The sequence below is a fragment of the Pezoporus flaviventris genome, unplaced genomic scaffold (assembly GCF_033815535.1).
Source record: "Pezoporus flaviventris isolate CSIRO_AGI_PZ_B2104156 unplaced genomic scaffold, CSIRO_AGI_Pfla_v1 ptg000718l, whole genome shotgun sequence".
NCBI lineage: Eukaryota > Metazoa > Chordata > Aves > Psittaciformes > Psittacidae > Pezoporus > Pezoporus flaviventris.
Window position 1 is genome coordinate 13,046 of NW_026893263.1, and position 18,941 is coordinate 31,986.

The 18,941-nt window shown below is 54.5% G+C and overlaps 1 protein-coding gene across 1 annotated transcript; it reads left to right on the plus strand.

Annotated features, from left to right (window-relative positions):
- The first annotated feature begins 691 nt into the window (after nucleotides 1–691).
- Nucleotides 692–18,510, plus strand: LOC133264226 (protein NDRG2-like). Its single transcript, XM_061444166.1, has 14 exons — nucleotides 692–715; nucleotides 4,942–5,050; nucleotides 6,574–6,694; nucleotides 8,412–8,474; nucleotides 8,572–8,632; nucleotides 11,018–11,104; nucleotides 11,792–11,848; nucleotides 12,356–12,450; nucleotides 13,353–13,397; nucleotides 13,502–13,553; nucleotides 14,394–14,441; nucleotides 14,520–14,555; nucleotides 16,754–16,805; nucleotides 18,371–18,510. The coding sequence occupies exons 1-14, from the start codon at nucleotides 692–694 to the stop codon at nucleotides 18,508–18,510; spliced, it is 990 nt and encodes a 329-aa protein (XP_061300150.1).
- The last annotated feature ends 431 nt before the right edge of the window (nucleotides 18,511–18,941 follow it).

The following is an 18,941-nucleotide window of genomic DNA, read 5'->3' on the forward strand; positions in this document are numbered from 1 at the left end:
CCCCCGCCCCATAGCGCTCAATGATGGAGCTCAATGAGGCCGCGCCCCCCCCCCATGGAGGGCAAGGTAAAGGGGGGGGGTTTTGGGGTGAAAAAGAGGGGTTTTGGGGGCCGGAAATGACGTCTTAGGGGGGAAAAATGGTGGGATTGGGACAGGAAATGACGTTTTGGGGGAAAAAATGGTGGGTTTGGGACAGGAAATGACGTTTGGGGGGAAAAAATGGTGGGTTTTGAGGGGGGAAACGGCGTTTTTGGGGTGAAAAAGGCGTTTTTAGGGGGGGAAACGGCGTTTTGGGGTGAAAAGGAGGTGGTTTGGGGGCGGAAATGACGTTTTTGGGGGCAAACGGTGGTTTTGGGGTGAAAAAGGCGGTTTTTAGGGGGGGAAATGGTGGTTTTGGGGTGAAAATGGTGGTTTTGGGAGGGGAAACGGCGTTTGTGGGGCGGAAATGACGTTTTTGGGGGCGGAAACGGCAGTTTTGGGGTGAAAACGGCGTTTTGGGGGGGAAATGGTGGTTTTTGGGGCGGAAATGACGTTTTTGGGAGGAAAACGGCGGTTTTGGGATGAAAACGGCGTTTTTTGGGGGGGAAATGGTGGTTTTTGGGGCGGAAATGACGTTTTTCGGGGCGGAAATGGTGGTTTTGGGGTGAAAACGGCGTTTTTGGGGGGGGAAATGGTGGTTTTGGGGGCGGAAATGACGTTTTTCGGGGCGGAAACGGTGGTTTTGGGGGGAAACGGCGTTTTTGGGGCGGAAATGGTGGTTTTTGGGGCGGAAATGACGTTTTTGGGAGGAAAACGGTGGTTTTGGGGTGAAAACGGCGTTTTTGGGGGGGGAAATGGTGTTTTTTGGGGCGGAAACGGCAGTTTTGGGGTGAAAACGGCGTTTTTGGGGGGGGAAATGGTGGTTTTTGGGGCGGAAATGACGTTTTTGGGAGGAAAACGGCGGTTTTGGGGTGAAAACGGCGTTTTTGGGGGGGGAAATGGTGGTTTTTGGGGCGGAAATGACGTTTTTGGGAGGAAAACGGTGGTTTTGGGGTGAAAAGGGCGTTTTTGGGGGGGAAATGGTGGTTTTTGGGGCGGAAACGGCGGTTTTGGGGTGAAAACGGCGTTTTTGGGGGGGGAAATGGTGGTTTTGGGGGCGGAAATGACGTTTTTGGGAGGAAAACGGCAGTTTTGGGGTGAAAACGGCGTTTTTGGGGGCGGAAATGGTGGTTTTTGGGGCGGAAATGACGTTTTTGGGAGGAAAACGGCGGTTTTGGGGTGAAAACGGCGTTTTGGGGGGGGAAATGGTGGTTTTTGGGGCGGAAATGACGTTTTTGGGAGGAAAACGGCGGTTTTGGGATGAAAACGGCGTTTTTGGGGGGGGAAATGGTGGTTTTTGGGGCGGAAATGACGTTTTTCGGGGCGGAAATGGTGGTTTTGGGGTGAAAACGGCGTTTTTTGGGGGGGAAATGGTGGTTTTGGGGGCGGAAATGACGTTTTTGGGGGCGGAAACGGCGTTTTTGGGGTGAAAATAACGTTTTTTGGGGGAAATGGTGGTTTTGGGGAGGGAAACGGCGTTTTTGGGGTCAAAATGGAGGGGTTTGGGGGTGAAAACGACTATTTTGGGGGTGAAAATGGCTTTTTATGGGTGGAAGCAGCGTTTTTGGGGAAAACATCGTTTTAAGGTGGAAATGAGCGTTTTTTGGGGGGAAATGGGTGTTTTAAGGGAGGAAAATGGCGTTTTAAGGTGGAAATGGGCGTTTTTGGGGCAAAAACAGCGTTTTAAGGTGGAAATGAGCGTTTTTGGGGGGGGAAATGGGCGTTTTAAGGGAGGAAAACGGGGTTTTAAGGTGGAAATGGGCGTTTTTGGGTTAAAACCAGCGTTTTAAGGTGGAAATGAGCGGTTTGGGGGTGAAAACATCGTTTTAAGGTGGAAATGAGCGTTTTTTGGGGGGAAATGGGGGTTTTAAGGTGGAAATGGGCGTTTTTGGGGGGGAAATGGGCGTTTTAAGGTGGAAATGGGCGTTTTTGGGGCAAAAACAGCATTTTAAGGTGGAAATGAGCGTTTTTTTTGGGGAAATGGGCGTTTTGGGGGGGGAAACATCGTTTTAAGGTGGAAATGAGCGTTTTTGGGGGGGAAATGGGCGTTTTAAGGGAGGAAAACGGCGTTTTAAGGTGGAAATGAGCGTTTTTGGGGGGGAAATGGGTGTTTTAAGGTGGAAATGGGCGTTTTGGGGGTGAAAACAGCGTTTTAAGGTGGAAATGAGCGTTTTTTGGGGGGGAAATGGGCGTTTTAAGGGAGGAAAACGGTGTTTTAAGGTGGAAATGAGCGTTTTGGGGGTGAAAACGGCGTTTTGGGGGTGAAAACATCGTTTTAGGGGTGAAAACATCGTTTTAAGGTGGAAATCGGCCGTTTTGGGTTAAAATCAGCGTTTTAAGGTGGAAATGGGCGTTTTCGGGGGGGAAATGGGTGTTTTAAGGGAGGAAAACGGCGTTTTAAGGTGGAAATGGGCGTTTTGGGGGCGAAACGGGGGTTTTGGGGTGAAAAATGGGGTTTTAGGGGTCAAAAGCAGCGTTTTTGGGGTAGAAAAGGCGTTTCAGGGGCGTTTTGGGGCGAAAAAAGGCGATTTCAAGGCAGAAAAGGGGCGTTTCCGGCGGAAGGGGAGGGGCTTATGGGGGAAAGGGGCGGGGTTTGAGGCGTTGGGAAGCGTTTTGAGGGCAACCAAAGGCGTTTTGGGGGCGTTTTGGGGGTGTTTTGGGCGTTTTTAGGGTGTTTTGGGGTGTTTTTTACCATTTTTTGTGTGATTTTTAGCGTTTGGGGTGATTTTGGGGTGATTTTCAGTGTTTTTTTACCATTTTTGTGGGGTTTTTGGCATTTTGGGTAAGTTTGGGGTGATTTTTAGGGATTTAGGGTGTTTTTCGCCATTTTGGGGTATTTTTGGGCGTTTTAAGTGATTTTTGGGGTGATTTTCAGGAATTTTGGTTGTTTTTCACCATTTTTTGTGGTATTTTTTGCATTTTGAGTAATTTTGGCTTGAATTTTCAGTTATTTTGGGTGTTTTTTGGCGTTTTCAGTGATTTTGTGGCGATTTTCAGGGATTTGGGGTGTTTTTTACAATTTTTTGGTGTTTTTCGACGTTTTGAGTGAATTTTAAGTTGTTTTGGGATTTTTTTTGGTGTTTTGAGTGATTCTGAGTTGATTTTAACGGATTTTGGGTGTTTTTCGCCATTTTTGGGGTGGTTTTTGCCCTTTTGATACATTTCTCTTCGGTTTTGCGGTGATTTATTGCATTTTTGGGGCGATTTGCTGTGATTTTGGGTGTTTTGGGTCGATTTTTTCCCTTTTTGGGTGTTTTTTACCATTCTGGGTGATTTTGGGGCGATTTTCAGGGATTTTGGGTCGATTTTTTTGCCCTTTTTGGGTGTTTTTTACCATTCTGGGTGATTTTGGGGTGATTTTCAGGGATTTTGGGTCGATTTTTTGCCCTTTTTGGGTGTTTTTTACCATTCTGGGTGATTTTGGGGTGATTTTCAGGGATTTTGGGTCGATTTTTTGCCCTTTTTGGGTGTTTTTTACCATTCTGGGTGATTTTGGGGCGATTTTCAGGAATTTCGGGTCGATTTTTTGCCCTTTTTGGGTGTTTTTTACCATTCTGGGTGATTTTGGGGTGATTTTCAGGGATTTTGGGTCGATTTTTTGCCCTTTTTGGGTGTTTTTTACCATTCTGGGTGATTTTGGGGTGATTTTCAGGGATTTTGGCTCGATTTTTTGCCTTTTTTGGGTGTTTTTTACCGTTCTGGGGGATTTTGGGGCGATTTTCAGGGATTTTGGGTCGATTTTTTGCCCTTTTTGGGTGTTTTTTACCATTCTGGGTGATTTTGGGGCGATTTTCATGGATTTTGGGTCGATTTTTTGCCCTTTTTGGGTGTTTTTTACCATTCTGGGTGATTTTGGGGTGATTTTCAGGGATTTTGGGTCGATTTTTTGCGATTTTTGGGTGTTTTTTACCATTCTGGGTGATTTTGGGGCGATTTTCAGGGATTTTGGGTCGATTTTTTGCCTTTTTTGGGTGTTTTTTACCATTCTGGATGATTTTGGGGCGATTTTCAGGGATTTTGGGTCGATTTTTTGCCTTTTTTGAGGGTTTTTTACCATTCTGGGTGATTTTGGGTCGATTTTCAGGGATTTTGGGTCGATTTTTTGCGATTTTTGGGTGTTTTTTACCATTCTGGGGGATTTTGGGGCGATTTTCAGTGATTTCGGGTCGATTTTTTTCCCTTTTTGGGGGTTTTTTACCATTCTGGGTGATTTTGGGGCGATTTTCAGTGATTTCGGGTCGATTTTTTGCCCTTTTTGGGTGTTTTTTACCATTCTGGGTGATTTTGGGGTGATTTTCATGGATTTTGGGTCGATTTTTTGCCATTTTTGTGTGTTTTTTACCATTCTGGGTGATTTTGGGTCGATTTTCAGGGATTTTGGGTCGATTTTTTGCCCTTTTTGTGTGTTTTTTCCCATTCTGGGTGATTTTGGGGCGATTTTCATGGATTTCGGGTCGATTTTTTGCCTTTTTTGGGTGTTTTTTACCATTCTGGGTGATTTTGGGGCGATTTTCAGGGATTTTGGGTCGATTTTTTTGCCCTTTTTGGGTGTTTTTTACCATTCTGGGTGATTTTGGGGCGATTTTCAGTGATTTCGGGTCGATTTTTTGCCCTTTTTGGGTGTTTTTTACCATTCTGGATGATTTTGGGGTGATTTTCAGGGATTTGGGGTCGATTTTTTGCCCTTTTTGGGTGTTTTTTACCATTCTGGGTGATTTTGGGGTGATTTTCAGGGATTTTGGCTCGATTTTTTGCCTTTTTTGGGTGTTTTTTACCGTTCTGGGTGATTTTTGGGGCCATTTGGGGCGGTTTTGGGGCCGTTCCTGCCCCATTTCATCCCCCCCTTTAATTCCTCCCCACCAGCAGGGGGCGCTGTTGGAGACCCCCTATGGGCCCGTGTCCGTGTCTATGGTGGGGACCCCCCGGCCCGGGCGCCCGGCGATCCTCACCTTCCCCGATGTGGGGCACACGAGTGAGTGCGGGACCCATAGAGACCCATAGAGACCCATAGAGACCCCATAGGGACCCATAGAAATCCATAGAGACCCATAGAGACCCATAGAGACCCTATAGGGACCCATAGAAATCCATAGAGACCCATAGAGACCCCATAGGGACCCATAGAAATCCATAGAGACCCATAGAGACCCTATAGGGACCCATAGAAATCCATAGAGACCCATAGAGACCCATAGAGACCCTATAGGGACCCATAGAAATCCATAGAGACCCATAGAGACCCCATAGGGACCCATAGAAATCCATAGAGTCCCATAGAGACCCCATAGGGACCCATAGAAATCCATAGAGACCCATAGAGATCCATAGGGACCCATAGAGTTCCCACAGAGATCCCATAGAGACCCGTAGGGACCCATAGAGACCCCATAGGGACCCCACAGGGACACATAGAGACCCTGCAGGGACCCCATAGAGATCCATAGAGACCCCATAGAGACCCATAGAGTTCCCATAGAGACCCCCTAGGGACCTATAGAGACCCATAGAAACCCCATATGGACCCATAGAGATCCATAGGGACCCATAGAGATCCATAGAGACCCCGTATGGTCCCCATAGAGACCCATAGAGACCCCATAGAGACCCATAGAGACCCCATAGGGACCCACAGAGACCCTGTAGGGATCCCATAGAGACCCCATATGGACCCCATAGAGACCCATAGGGACCCATAGAGACACATAGAGACACATAGAGATGCATAGGGTCCCACAGAGACACCATAGAGACCCCATAGGGACCCATAGAGACACCATAGAGACCCCATAGAGACCCATAGCGACCTATAGAGACCCCATAAGGACCCATAGATCCCATTGACCTCTTGGCCCCCACCGACCCCCATTGTGCCCCATAGGCCCCACTGACTCTATCATGACACACTATGCCCCATAGCCCCCATTGTGTCCCATTGACACCTATTGAGACCCATTGTAACCCACTGACCCCATTGACCCCCACTGTGCCCCACTGACCCCATTGACCCCCACTGACACTCATTGACCCCATTGACCCCCATTGACTCCCATTGCCCCCCATTGACTCCCATTGACTCCCACTGCCCCCCACTGACTCCCATTGACTCCCATTGACCCTCATTGACTCCCATTGACTCCCATTGACTCCTATTGACCCCCATTGACTCCCATTGCCCCCCATTGCCTCCCATTGACTCCCATTGCCCCCCATTGACTCCATTGCCCCCCATTGCCCCCCATTGCCCCCCATTGACTCCCATTGACCCCCATTGACTCCCATTGCCCCCCATTGACTCCCATTGACTCCCATTGACCCCATTGACTCCCATTGACTCCCATTGAGCCCCATTGACTCCCATTGCCCCCCATTGACCCCATTGACTCCCATTGACCCCCATTGATCCCCATTGACTCCAATTGACTCCCATTGCCCCCCATTGCCCCCCATTGGCCCCCTAGCGCCCCATAGCGCCCCACATCCGCCCCCTTCCCCCAGGCTCCTCGTGCTTCGGGCCGCTCTTCGCGCACGAGGAGATGCGGGACCTGCTCCGGAGCTTCCTGGTGCTGCACCTGGAGCCGCCGGGAATGGAGGCGGGGGCGGCGCCCTACCCCCCCGGGTGCGTGCCCCACGGCGACCCATGGAGCCCCATTGAGCCCCATTGAGCCCCATTGAGCCCTATTGAGCCCTATTGACACCCATTGAGCCCTATTGACACCCATTGACCCTATTGACACCATTGAGCCCCATTGAGCTCCATTGAGCCCTATTGACACCCATTGAGCCCCATTGACCCCATTGAGCCCCACTGATTCCTATGCGAGTCCATTGAGCCCCATTGACACCCATTGACTCTATTGACACCCATTGAGCCCCACTGAGCCCCATTGACCCCATTGAGCCCCACTGACCCCCACTGACCCCCATTAAGCCCCACTGACACCCATTGAGCTCCATTGAGACCCATTGAGCCCTATTGACACCCATTGAGCTCCACTGACCCCCATTGAGCCCCATTGACCCCCATTGAGCCCCATTGACCCTATTGAGCCCCATTGACCCCATTGAGCCCCATTGATTCCTATGCGACTCCATTGATCCCCATTGACACCCATTGACACCCACTGAGCCCCATTGACCCCATTGACCCCCATTAAGCCCCATTGACACCCATTGAGCCCCACTGACAACCAATGACCCCATTGAGCCCCATTGACACCCATTTGAGCCCCATTGATCCCTATAGGAGCCATTAACCCCCATTGATCCCTATGGGACCCCATTGACCCCTATTGGGACCCCATTGATCCCTATGGGAGCCCATTGACCCCTATTGGGACCCCATTGATCCCTATGGGAGCCCATTGACCCCCATTGATCCCTATGGGGCCTCATTGATCCCTATTGGCACCCCATTGATCCCTATGGGGCCTCATTGACCCCATTGATGCCCATAGACCCCACTGGGACCCATGGACGCCATTGCCCCCCATTGAGACCACATTGACACCCACTGACCCATAGAGGACCCCATTGACCCACAGGACCCACTTCCCCCCATTGGGACCCATTGACCCCATTAGTCCCCATTGACCCATAGGGGACACATAGACCCCCACTGACCCATTGTGCCCCATAGCCCCCATTGCCCCATTGTGCCCCATAGCCCCCATTGCCCCCCATTACCCCATTGTGCCCCATAGCCCCCATTGCCCCATTGTGCCCCATAGCCCCCACTGCCCCCCATTACCCCATTGTGCTCCATAGCCCCCATTGCCCCCATTACGCCATTGTGCCCCATAGCCCCCATTGCCCCCCATTACCCCATTGTGCCCCATAGCCCCCATTGCCCCATTGTGCCCCATTGCCCCCATTGTCCCATTGCCCCCATTACCCCATTGCGCCCCATAGCCCCCATTGCCCCCCATTACCCCATTGTGCCCCATAGCCCCCATTGCCCCCCATTACCCCATTGTGCCCCATAGCCCCCATTGCCCCCCATTACCCCATTGTGCCCCATAGCCCCCATTACCCCATTGCCCCCCATTACCCCATTGTGCCCCATAGCCCCCATTGCCCCATTGCCCCCCATTGCCCCATTGTGCCCCATAGCCCCCATTGCCCCATTGCCCCCCATTACCCATTGTGCCCCATAGCCCCCATTGCCCCCCATTGCCCCATTGCCCCCCATTGCCCCATTGTGCCCCATAGCCCCCATTGCCCCCCATTGCCCCATTGCCCCCCATTGCCCCATTGTGCCCCATAGCCCCCATTGCCCCATTGCCCCCCATTGCCCCATTGTGCCCCATAGCCCCCATTGCCCCCCATTGCCGCAGGTACCAGTACCCATCCATGGAGCAATTGGCCTCGATGCTGCCGGGCATCCTCCAGCCCCTCCAGTGAGTCCCTGCCCCATAGCGAGGGGGCTCTGCCCCATAGCGGGTGATGGGGGGGGGGGACACCAGGCCCCCCACGTGACCGTTCTCGTCCAATCAGCATCAACAGCATCGTCGGCATCGGGGTTGGAGCCGGAGCCTTCATCTTGGCCAAGTTTGGGGTGAGGTGTGGGGCGCTATGGGGCTGGGTTATGGGGTGCTATGGGGCTGGGTTATGGGGTGCTATGGGGATTGTTATGGGGTGCTATGGGGATGGGTTATGGGGTGCTATGGGGATGGTTATGGGGTGCTATGGGGCTGGGTTATGGGGTGCTATGGGGATGGGTTATAAGGTTCTATGGGGATGGGTTATAGGGTTCTATGGCGATGGGTTATGGGGTGCTATGGGGATGGCTATGGGGTGCTATGGGGCTGGGTTATGGGGTGCTATGGGGCTGGGTTATGGGGTGCTATGGGGATGGTTATGGGGTGCTATGGGGATGGGTTATGGGGTGCTATGGGGATGGGTTATAAGGTTCTATGGGGATGGGTTATAGGGTTCTATGGCGATGGGTTATGGGGTGCTATGGGGATGGGTTATGGGGTGCTATGGGGCTGGGTTATGGGGTGCTATGGGGATGGTTATGGGGTGCTATGGGGATGGGTTATGGGGTGCTATGGGGATGGGTTATAAGGTTCTATGGGGATGGGTTATAGGGTTCTATGGCGATGGGTTATGGGGTGCTATGGGGCTGGGTTATGGGGTGCTATGGGGCTGGGTTATGGGGTGCTATGGGGATGGTTATGGGGTGCTATGGGGATGGGTTATGGGGTGCTATGGGGATGGGTTATAGGGTTCTATGGCGATGGGTTATGGGGTGCTATGGGGATGGGTTATGGGGTGCTATGGGGCTGGGTTATGGGGTGCTATGGGGATGGTTATGGGGTGCTATGGGGATGGGTTATGGGGTGCTATGGGGATGGGTTATGGGGTGCTATGGGGATGGCTATGGGGTGCTATGGGGCTGGGTTATGGGGTGCTATGGGGATGGTTATGGGGTGCTATGGGGATGGTTATGGGGCACTATGGGGCTGGGTTATGGGGTGCTATGGGGATGGGTTATGGGGTGCTATGGGGATGGGTTATGGGGTGCTATGGGGATGGGTTATGGGGTGCTATGGGGATTGTTATGGGGCGCTATGGGGATGGTTCTGGGGTGCTATGGGGCTGGGTTATGGGGTGCTATGGGGCAGGGTTATGGGGTGCTATGGGGATGGTTATGGGGTGCTATGGGGATGGGTTATGGGGTGCTATGGGGCACTATGGGGCTGGGTTATGGGATGCTATGGGGCGCTATGGTGTTGGTTATGGGGCTGGCTTATGGGGTGCTATGGGACTGGGTTTTGGGGCACTATGGGGCTGGGTTATAGGGTGCTATTGGGTGCTATGGGGTTGCTTATGGGGCTCTATGGGGCTGGCTTATGGGGTGCTATGGGGTGCTATGGGACTGGGTTTTGGGGCACTATGGGGCTGGGTTATAGGGTGCTATTGGGTGCTATGGGGTTGCTTATGGGGCTCTATGGGGCTGGCTTATGGGGTGCTATGGGGTGCTATGGGACTGGGTTACGGGGTGCTATGGGGCTGGGTTATGGGGTGCTATTGGGCTGGGTTTTGGGGTGCTATTGGGTGCTATGGGGTTGGTTATGGGGCGCTATGGGGCTGGCTTATGGGGTGCTATAGGACTGGGTTATGGGGTACTATGGGGCTGGGTTACGGGGTGCTATTGCGCACTATGGGGTTGGTTATGGGGTGCTATGGGGCTGGTTATGGGCTGCTATGGGGTTGGGTTACGGGCTACTATGGGGTGCTATGGGGCTTGGTTATGGGGCGCTATGGGGCTGGGTTTTGGGGTGCTATGGGGCTGGGTTATGGGGTGCTATGGGGCGCTATGGGACTGGGTTACGGGTGCTATTGGACGCTATGGGGTTGGTTATGGGGCGCTATGGGGCTGGGTTTTGGGGTGCTATGGGGCACTATGGGACTGGGCTACAGGGTACTATGGGGCTGGGTTATGGGGTGCTACGGGGCGCTATGGGGCTGGGTTATGGGGTGCTATGGGGCGCTACGGGGCTGGGTTATGGGGTACTATGGGGCTAGTTATGGGGCAATATGGGGCTGGGCTATGGGGTGCTATGGGGATGGTTATGGGGTGCTACGAGGCACTATGGGGCTGGGCTATGGGGCGCTATGGGGATGGTTATGGGGTGCTATGGGGCTGGGTTATGGGGTGCTATGGGGTGCTATGGGGCTGGGTTATGGGGTACTATGGGGCACTATGGGGCTGGGTTATGGGGTGCTATGGGGCGCTATGGGGCTGGGTTTTTGGGTGCTATGGGGCGGTATGGGGCTGGGTTATGGGGCGCTATGGGGCTGGGTTATGGGGTGCAATGGGGCTGGGTTATGGGACTGAGTTATGCGGCGCTATAGGGCGCTATTGGGGCTGGTTATGGGGCACTATGGGGCAGGGTTATGGGTCTCTATGGGTCTCTATGGGGCTGCCCCACAGCTGCTGCACCCAGACTTAGTGGAGGGGCTGGTGCTGGTCAACATCGACCCCAAGGCCAAGGGCTGGATGGACTGGGCAGCACACAAGGTAGGACCTGTGGGGCAGCTATGGGGCAGCTATGGGGTCCCTATGGGTCTCTATGGGTCTCTATGGGTCCCTATGGGTCTCTATAGGGTCTCTATGAGGTCTCTATGGGGTTTCTGTGGGCTCTCTATGGGTCTCTATGGGGTCTCTATGGGGTCTCTATGGGGTCTCTATGGGTTCTCTATGGGTCTCTATGGGTCTCAATGGGTCTCTATGGGTCTTTATGGGTCTCTCTATGGGGTCTCTATGGGTCTCTATGGGGTCTCTATGGGGTCTCTATGGGGTCTCTATGGGGTCTCATGGGGTCTCTATGGGTCTCTATGGGTCTCTATGGGGTCTCTATGGGTTCTCTATGGGTCTCTATGGGTTATCTATGGGTCTCTATGGGTCTCTATGGGTTCTCTATGGGTCTCTATGGGTCTCTATGGGGTCTCTATGGGTTCTCTATGGGTCTCTATGGGGTCTCTATGGGGTCTCTATGAGGTCTCCATGGGTCTCTATGGGGTCTCTATGGGTCTCTATGGGTCTCAATGGGGTCTCTATGAGGTCTCCATGGGTCTCTATGGGGTCTCTATGGGTCTCTATGGGTCTCTATGGGTCTCTATGGCTCTCTATGGCTCTCTATGGGGTCTCTATGGGGTCTCTATGGGGTTCCTATGGGTCACTTATGGGGCACTTATGGGTCCGCAGCTCTCGGGTCTGACGACGTCCACCACTGAGATGATCCTGGGCCACCTCTTCACCCAGGTGGGCCCCTCTATGGGGCGCTATGGGGCTCTATGGGGCACCTATGGGACTCTATGGGGCACTTATGGGTCCCTGGGGGGGTCCCTGTTGGTCTCTATGTGGTCTGTATGGGTCCCTATGGGTTTCTGTGGGGTCCCTATGGGGTCCCTATGGGTCCCTATGGGTCTCTATGGGGTCTCTATGGGTCTCTATGGGTCCCTATGGGTCTCTATGGGGTCCCTATGGGTCTCTATGGGTCCCTATGGGTCCCTATGGGTCTCTATGGGGTCCGTATGGGTCCCTATGGGTCTCTATGGGGTCCGTATGGGTCTCTATGGGTCCCTATGGGTCTCTATGGGGTCTCTATGGGTCCCTATGTGTCTCTATGGGGTCCCTATGGGTCTCTGTGGGGTCTCTATGGGTTCTCTGTGGTTCTCTATGGGTCTCTATGTGTCTCTATGGGTCTCTATGGGTCTCTATGGGTCTCTATGGGGTCCCTATGGGTCTCTATGGGTCTCTATGGGGCAGGCAGAGCTGGCGGCCGCCCCCCCCTATGTGCAGCACCTCCGGCAGCGCCTTGAGGCCGGCACCAACAGCGCCCACTTATGGGCCATGTACAGCAGGTATCGGCTATGGGGCAATATGGGGTCTCTATGGGTCCCTATGGGTCTCTATGGGGCTCTATGGGTCTCTATGGGGGCTCTATGGGTCCCTATGGGTCTCTATGGGGTCTCTATGGGTCTCTATGGGGCTCTATGGGGTCTCTATGGGTCTCTATGGGGCTCTATGGGGTCTCTATGGGGCTCTATGGGGTCTCTATGGGGTCTCTATGGGGCTCTATGGGGTCTCTATGGGTCTCTGTGGGGCTCTATGGGGTCTCTATGGGTCTCTATGGGTCCCTATGGGTCTCTATGGGCGCTCTATGGGGTCTCTGTGGGTCCCTATGGGGTGCTATGGGGTCTCTATGGGGTCCCTGTGGGTCTCTATGGCGTCCCTATGGGGCGCTATGGGGTCTCTATGGGGTCCCTATGGGTCTCTATGGCATCCCTAATGGGCTCTATGGGTTCCTATGGGTCTGTATGGGGTTCCTATGGGTCTCTATGGGGTCCCTGTGGGTCTCTATGGGTTCCTATGGGTCTCTATGGGGTCCCTGTGGGTCTCTATGGGTCCCTATGTGTCTCTATGGGTCCCTATGGGTCTCTATGGGGTCCCTATGTGTCTCTATGGGTCCCTATGGGTCTCTATGGGGTCCCTATGGGTCTCTATGGGTCCCTATGGGTCTCTATGGGGTCCCTGTGGGTCTCTATGGGTCCCTATGGGTCTCTAAGGGGTCCCTGTGGGTCACTATGGGTCCCTATGGGTCTCTATGGGGTCCCTATGGGGCGCTATGGGGTCTCTATGGGGTCTCTATGGGGTCCCTATGGAGCTCTAATGGGCGTCAGGGGGCGCCATAGGGCTCGGGGAGGAGGTGGGGGGGGGGGCGTGGCCTCACCTGAGCCCCGCCCCCTCCCTGGTCACGTGACAGCCGCGGGGACCTGGGGCTGCAGCGCAGCGGGGCCGGGAGCCTGCGGTGAGTGACGTCATCACCACGTGACCACACCCCCCACCACAACCACGTGGCCACACCCCCCTCTCCAGCATCACGTGACCTCAGGCCACGCCCCCCTTCCTCAGGTGCCCTGTCCTATTGGTCGTCGGGGATGATGCCCCCCACGTGGACGCGGTGGTGAGTCACGTGACCCACACCCACCTATCATCAATGGGGAACAACGGGGATCAATGGGGATCAATGGGGTTGAATGGGATCAATGGGGATCAATGGGGTCAATGGGGATCAATGGGATCAATGGGATCTATGGGATTGAATGGGGTCAATGGGGATCGAATGGGGATGAATGGGGTCAATGGGGGTCAATAGGGATCAATGGGGCTCAATGAGGTCAATGGGGGTAAATGGGGTCAATGGGGATGAATGGGGTCAATGGGGATCAATGGGGATCAATGGGGTCAATGGGGGTGAATGGGGATCAATGGGGATCAATGGGGATCAATGGGATCAATGGGGGTCAATGGGGATGAATGGGGTTCAATGGGATCTGTGGGGGTCAATGGGGTCAATGGGGGTCAATGGGGATGAATGGGGTCAATGGGGATCAATGGGGGTGAATGGGGATCAATGGGGATCAATGGGGATCAATGGGGGTGAATGGGGATCAATGGGGATCAATGGGGTCAATGGGGATGAATGGGGTTTAATGGGATCTATGGGGATCAGTGGGGTCAATGGGTGTCAATGGGGATCAATGGGTGTCAATGGAGATGAATGGGGATCAATGGGGTCAACGGGGATCAATGGGGTCAAAGGGGATCAATGGGGTCAATGGGGATCAATGGGGGTGAATGGGGGTGAATGGGGCTCAATGGGGCTCAATGGGGTCAATAGGGAACAATGGGGTTCAATGGGGCTCAATGGGGTTCAATGGGGCTCAATGGGGCTCAATGGGGATGAATGGGGCTCAATGGGGATGAATGGGAGTCATGTGACCGCTACTGGCCCCCCCTGCAGGTGGAGTGCAATGCCAAGCTGGACCCAACCCAGACCTCCTTCCTCAAGGTGACCTTTGACCCCCGGACCACGTGACCTTGCCTGGCCACGCCCCCCCCCCATGTGACCTTTGACCCCTTTTTACAGATGGCGGACGGAGGGGGCCAGCCCCAGATCACGCAGGTAAATGGGGGGGGGGGGGAGGTCACGTGGGGTCAGAGGTCACGTGGGGGCATTGGGGTCAAGGGGGGTGAATGGGGTCAGTGGGGATCAATGGGGCTCAATGGGGACAATGGGGGGCAATGGGGAGCAATGGGGGTCAATGGGATCAATGGGGTCAATGGGGAGCAATGGGGATGAATGGGGGTCAAAGGGATCAATGGGGTCAATGGGGATCAATGGGATCTATGGGGTTGAATGGGGGTCAATGGGGGTGAATAGGGGTCAGTGGGGATCAATGGGGTCAATGGGGATGAATGGGAATCAATGGGGAGCAGTGGGGTCAATGGGGATCAATGGGGATCAATTGGGTTGAATGGGGTCAATGGGGCTCAATGGGGTCAATGGGGAGCAATGGGGTCAATGGGACTGAATGGGGGTCAAAGGGATCAATGGGGTCAATGGGGATCAATGGGATCTACGGGGTTGAATGGAGTCAATGGGGTTGAATGGGGATCAATGGGGATGAATGGGGATCAATTGGGTTGAATGGGGTCAATGGGGTCAATGGGGAGCAATGGGGTAAATGGGGCTGAATGGGGGTCAAAGGGATCAATGGGGTCAATGGGGATCAATGGGACCTATGGGGTTGAATGGGGTCAATGGGGATGAATGAGGGTCAATGGGGGTGAATAGGGGTCAATGGGGATGAATGGGAATCAATGGGGCTGAACGGGGTTCAATGGGGATCAATGGGATCTATGGGGTTGAATGGAGTCAATTTGGTTGAATGGGGATCAATGGGGGTGAAGGGGGATCAATGGGGTGCACAGGGGTCAATGGGGATGAATGGGGTCATTGGGGGTGAATGGGGGTCAATGGGGAGCAATGGGGTCAATGGGGCTGAATGGGGGTCAAAGGGATCAATGGGGACCAATGGGATCTATGGGGTTGAATGGAGTCAATGGGGTTGAATGGGGATCAATGGGGGTGAAGGGGGATCAATGGGGAGCACAGGGGTCAATGGGGATGAATGGGGGTCAAAGGGATCAATGGGGTCAATGGGGAACAATGGGATCTATGGGGTTGAATGTGCTCAATGGGGATTAATGGGGGTCAATGGGGGTGAATAGGGGTCAATGGGGATCAATGGGGTCAATGGGGATGAATGGGAATCAATGGGGCTGAACGGGGTTCAATGGGGGTCAATGGGGATCAATGGGATCTATGGGGTTGAATGGAGTCAATGGGGTTGAATGGGGATCAGTTGGGTTGAATGGGGTCAATGGGGCTCAATGGGGTCAATGGGGAGCAATGAGGTCAATGGGGCTGAATGGGGGTCAAAGGGATCAATGGGGTCAATGGGGATCAATGGGATCTATGGGGTTGAATGGGGTCAATGGGGATGAATGGGGGTCAATGGGGATGAATAGGGGTCAATGGGGATGAATAGGAATCAATGGGGCTGAACGGGGTTCAATGGGGATCAATGGGATCTATGGGGTTGAATGGAGTCAATTTGGTTGAATGGGGATCAATGGGGGTGAAGGGGGATCAATGGGGTGCACAGGGGTCAATGGGGATGAATGGGGTCATTGGGGGTGAATGGGGGTCAATGGGGAGCAATGGGGTCAATGGGGCTGAATGGGGGTCAATGGGGGTGAATAGAGGTCAATGGGGATGAATGGGAATCAATGGGGCTGAACGGGGTTCAATGGGGGTCAATGGGGATCAATGGGATCTATGGGGTTGAATGGAGTCAATGGGGTTGAATGGGGATCAATGGGGGTGAATGGGATCAATGGGGAGCAGTGGGGTCAATGGGGATGAATGGGGATCAATTGGGTTGAATGGGGTCAATGGGGCTCAATGGGGTCAATGGGGAGCAATGGGGTCAATGGGGCTGAATGGGGGTCAAAGGGATCAATGGGGTTAATGAGGATCAATGGGGTCAATGGGGCTGAATGGGGGTCAAAGGGATCAATGGGGTCAATGGGGATCAATGGGATCTATGGGGTTGAATGGGGTCAGTGGGGATCAATGGGAATCAATGGGGATCGATGGGGTCAATGGGAATCAATGGGGCTGAATGGGGATCAATGGGGTCAATGGGGATCAATGGGGAGCAATGGGGATCAATGGAGGCCAATAGGAATGAATGGGAGCCAACAGAGGGGGCGTGGCTACGTCACGGCCACGCCCCCTCCCCTCTCCACCAATAGCCAGCCAGGCTGACCGAAGCCTTCAAGTACTTCGTGCAGGGAATGGGCTACAGTGAGTCCCCGCCCCTCATGAATATTAATGACCCACCATGAATATTAATGAGCCCCACACCTCCCTAATTAACCCCACCCCTTATTAATTACCCCCCACCCCATAGCCCTTTAATGGGCTTCCCATTAACCCCGATGGGTTGGACGAGGGGGGCGTGGCTTAGGGAGGGGTGGGCGTGGCTTAGGGAGGGGCCGGCTCCTTTAACCCCATTGGCTGGTGGTGGAAGAGGGGGGGCGTGGCTTAACAAGGGGGCGTGGTTTGGTTTCCAATGGCTGCTTATTAACACCATTGACTCCCGTGTGTTTGTGCTAAGGGGGCGTGGCTTACCATATAAGGGCATGGGTTAGGCGCCGGGGGCGTGGCCTGGGCTGGGGCCCCTTAACCCCATTGGGTGCTGGTGCTATGGGGGCATGGCCTATGGGAAAGGGGCGTGGTTTACGCATATAAGGGCATGGGTTAGGCGCTGGGGTCGTGGCCTGGGCTGGCTCCCATTAACCCCATTGGATGGTGACGCTACGGGGGCGTGGCCTATGCGGAGGGGGCGTGTCTTACCATATAAGGGCACGGAATAAGAACTGTGGGCGTGGCTTCATCTGGCTCCCATTGGATGCTGGTGCTATGGGGGCGTGGCCTATGGGAACGGGGGCGTGGCTTGGCTCCCATTAACCCCATTGGGTGCTGGCGCTATGGGGGCGTGGCTTGGTTCCCATCAACCCTATTGGGTGTTGCTACGGGGGGGGCGTGGCCTATGGAAAGGGGGTGTGGCTTAGGGGCGGAGGGCTGGCTCCCATTGGGTGTCGGTGTTATGGGGGCATGGCCAATGGGAAGGGGGCGTGGCTTGGTTTTCATCAACCCTATTGGCTGCTCGTGCTATGGGGGCGTGGCCAATTGAGGGAGTGTCTTACCGTATAAGGGCATTGGTTAGGAGCTGTGGGCGTGGCTTGCTCTGGCTCCCATTGGGTGTTGGTGCTATGGGGGGGCGTGGCTTGGCTCCCATTAACCCCATTGGGTGTTGGCGCTATGGGGGGCGTGGCCAATGGGTTAGGGGGCGTAGCTTGGCTCCCATTAACCCCATTGGGTGATGGCGCTATGGGAGGCGTGGCCAATGAGGGTGGGGCGTGGCTTGGCTCCCATTGACCCCATTGGGTGTTGCCGCTATGGGGGGCGTGGCTTGGCTCCCATTAACCCTATTGGGTGTTGGCGCTATGGGAGGCGTGGCCAATGAGGGTGGGGCGTGGCTTGGCTCCCATTGACCCCATTGGGTGTTGCCGCTATGGGGGGGGCGTGGCTTGGCTCCCATTAACCCCATTGGGTGATGGCGCTATGGGAGGCGTGGCCAATGAGGGTGGGGCGTGGCTTGGCTCCCATTGACCCCATTGGGTGATGGCGCTATGGGGGGCGTGGCCAATGGGGGGGGGGGCGTGGCTTAGAAGAGAAAGGCTGGCTCCCATTGACCACAATGGGTTCCGGAGGGGGGTGTGGCTTGGGGCAGGCTCCCTCCATCCCCATTGGCCCATAGGGGACAGGGGGGGCGTGTCCTAAGGCCTGGCCACGCCCCCTTGCAGTGGCGGCCTCGGCTATGACGCGGCTCTCGCGCTCCCGTACGGCCTCGGTCTCGAGCTCCACGTCCGGGGAGGGGGAAAGGGGGCGGAGCCGGACCCTGTCAGGGGGCAGCGTCGGGGGGGGACCCACGGCCCCACAGTGAAGCCCCCCCCATTGAGCCCCATTGACACCCATTGACCCCCATTGACCTCCATTGATCCCCATTGACCTCCATTGAGCACCCATTGAGCCCCATTGACTCCCATTGAGACCCATTGAGCCCAACTGACCTCCATTGATCCCCATTGACCTCCATTGAGCACCCATTGACCCCCATTGAGACCCATTGAGCCCCACTGACACCTATTGACCTCCATTGATCCCCATTGACACCCATTGATCCCCATTGACACCCATTGAGCCCCACTGATCCCCATTGACATCCATTAAGCCCCATTGATACCCATTGACCTCCATTGATCCCCATTGACACCCAATGAGCCCCATTGATCCCCATTGACATCCATTAAGCCCCATTGACACCCATTGAACCCCAGTGACCTCCATTGATCCCCATTGACCCCCATTGACACC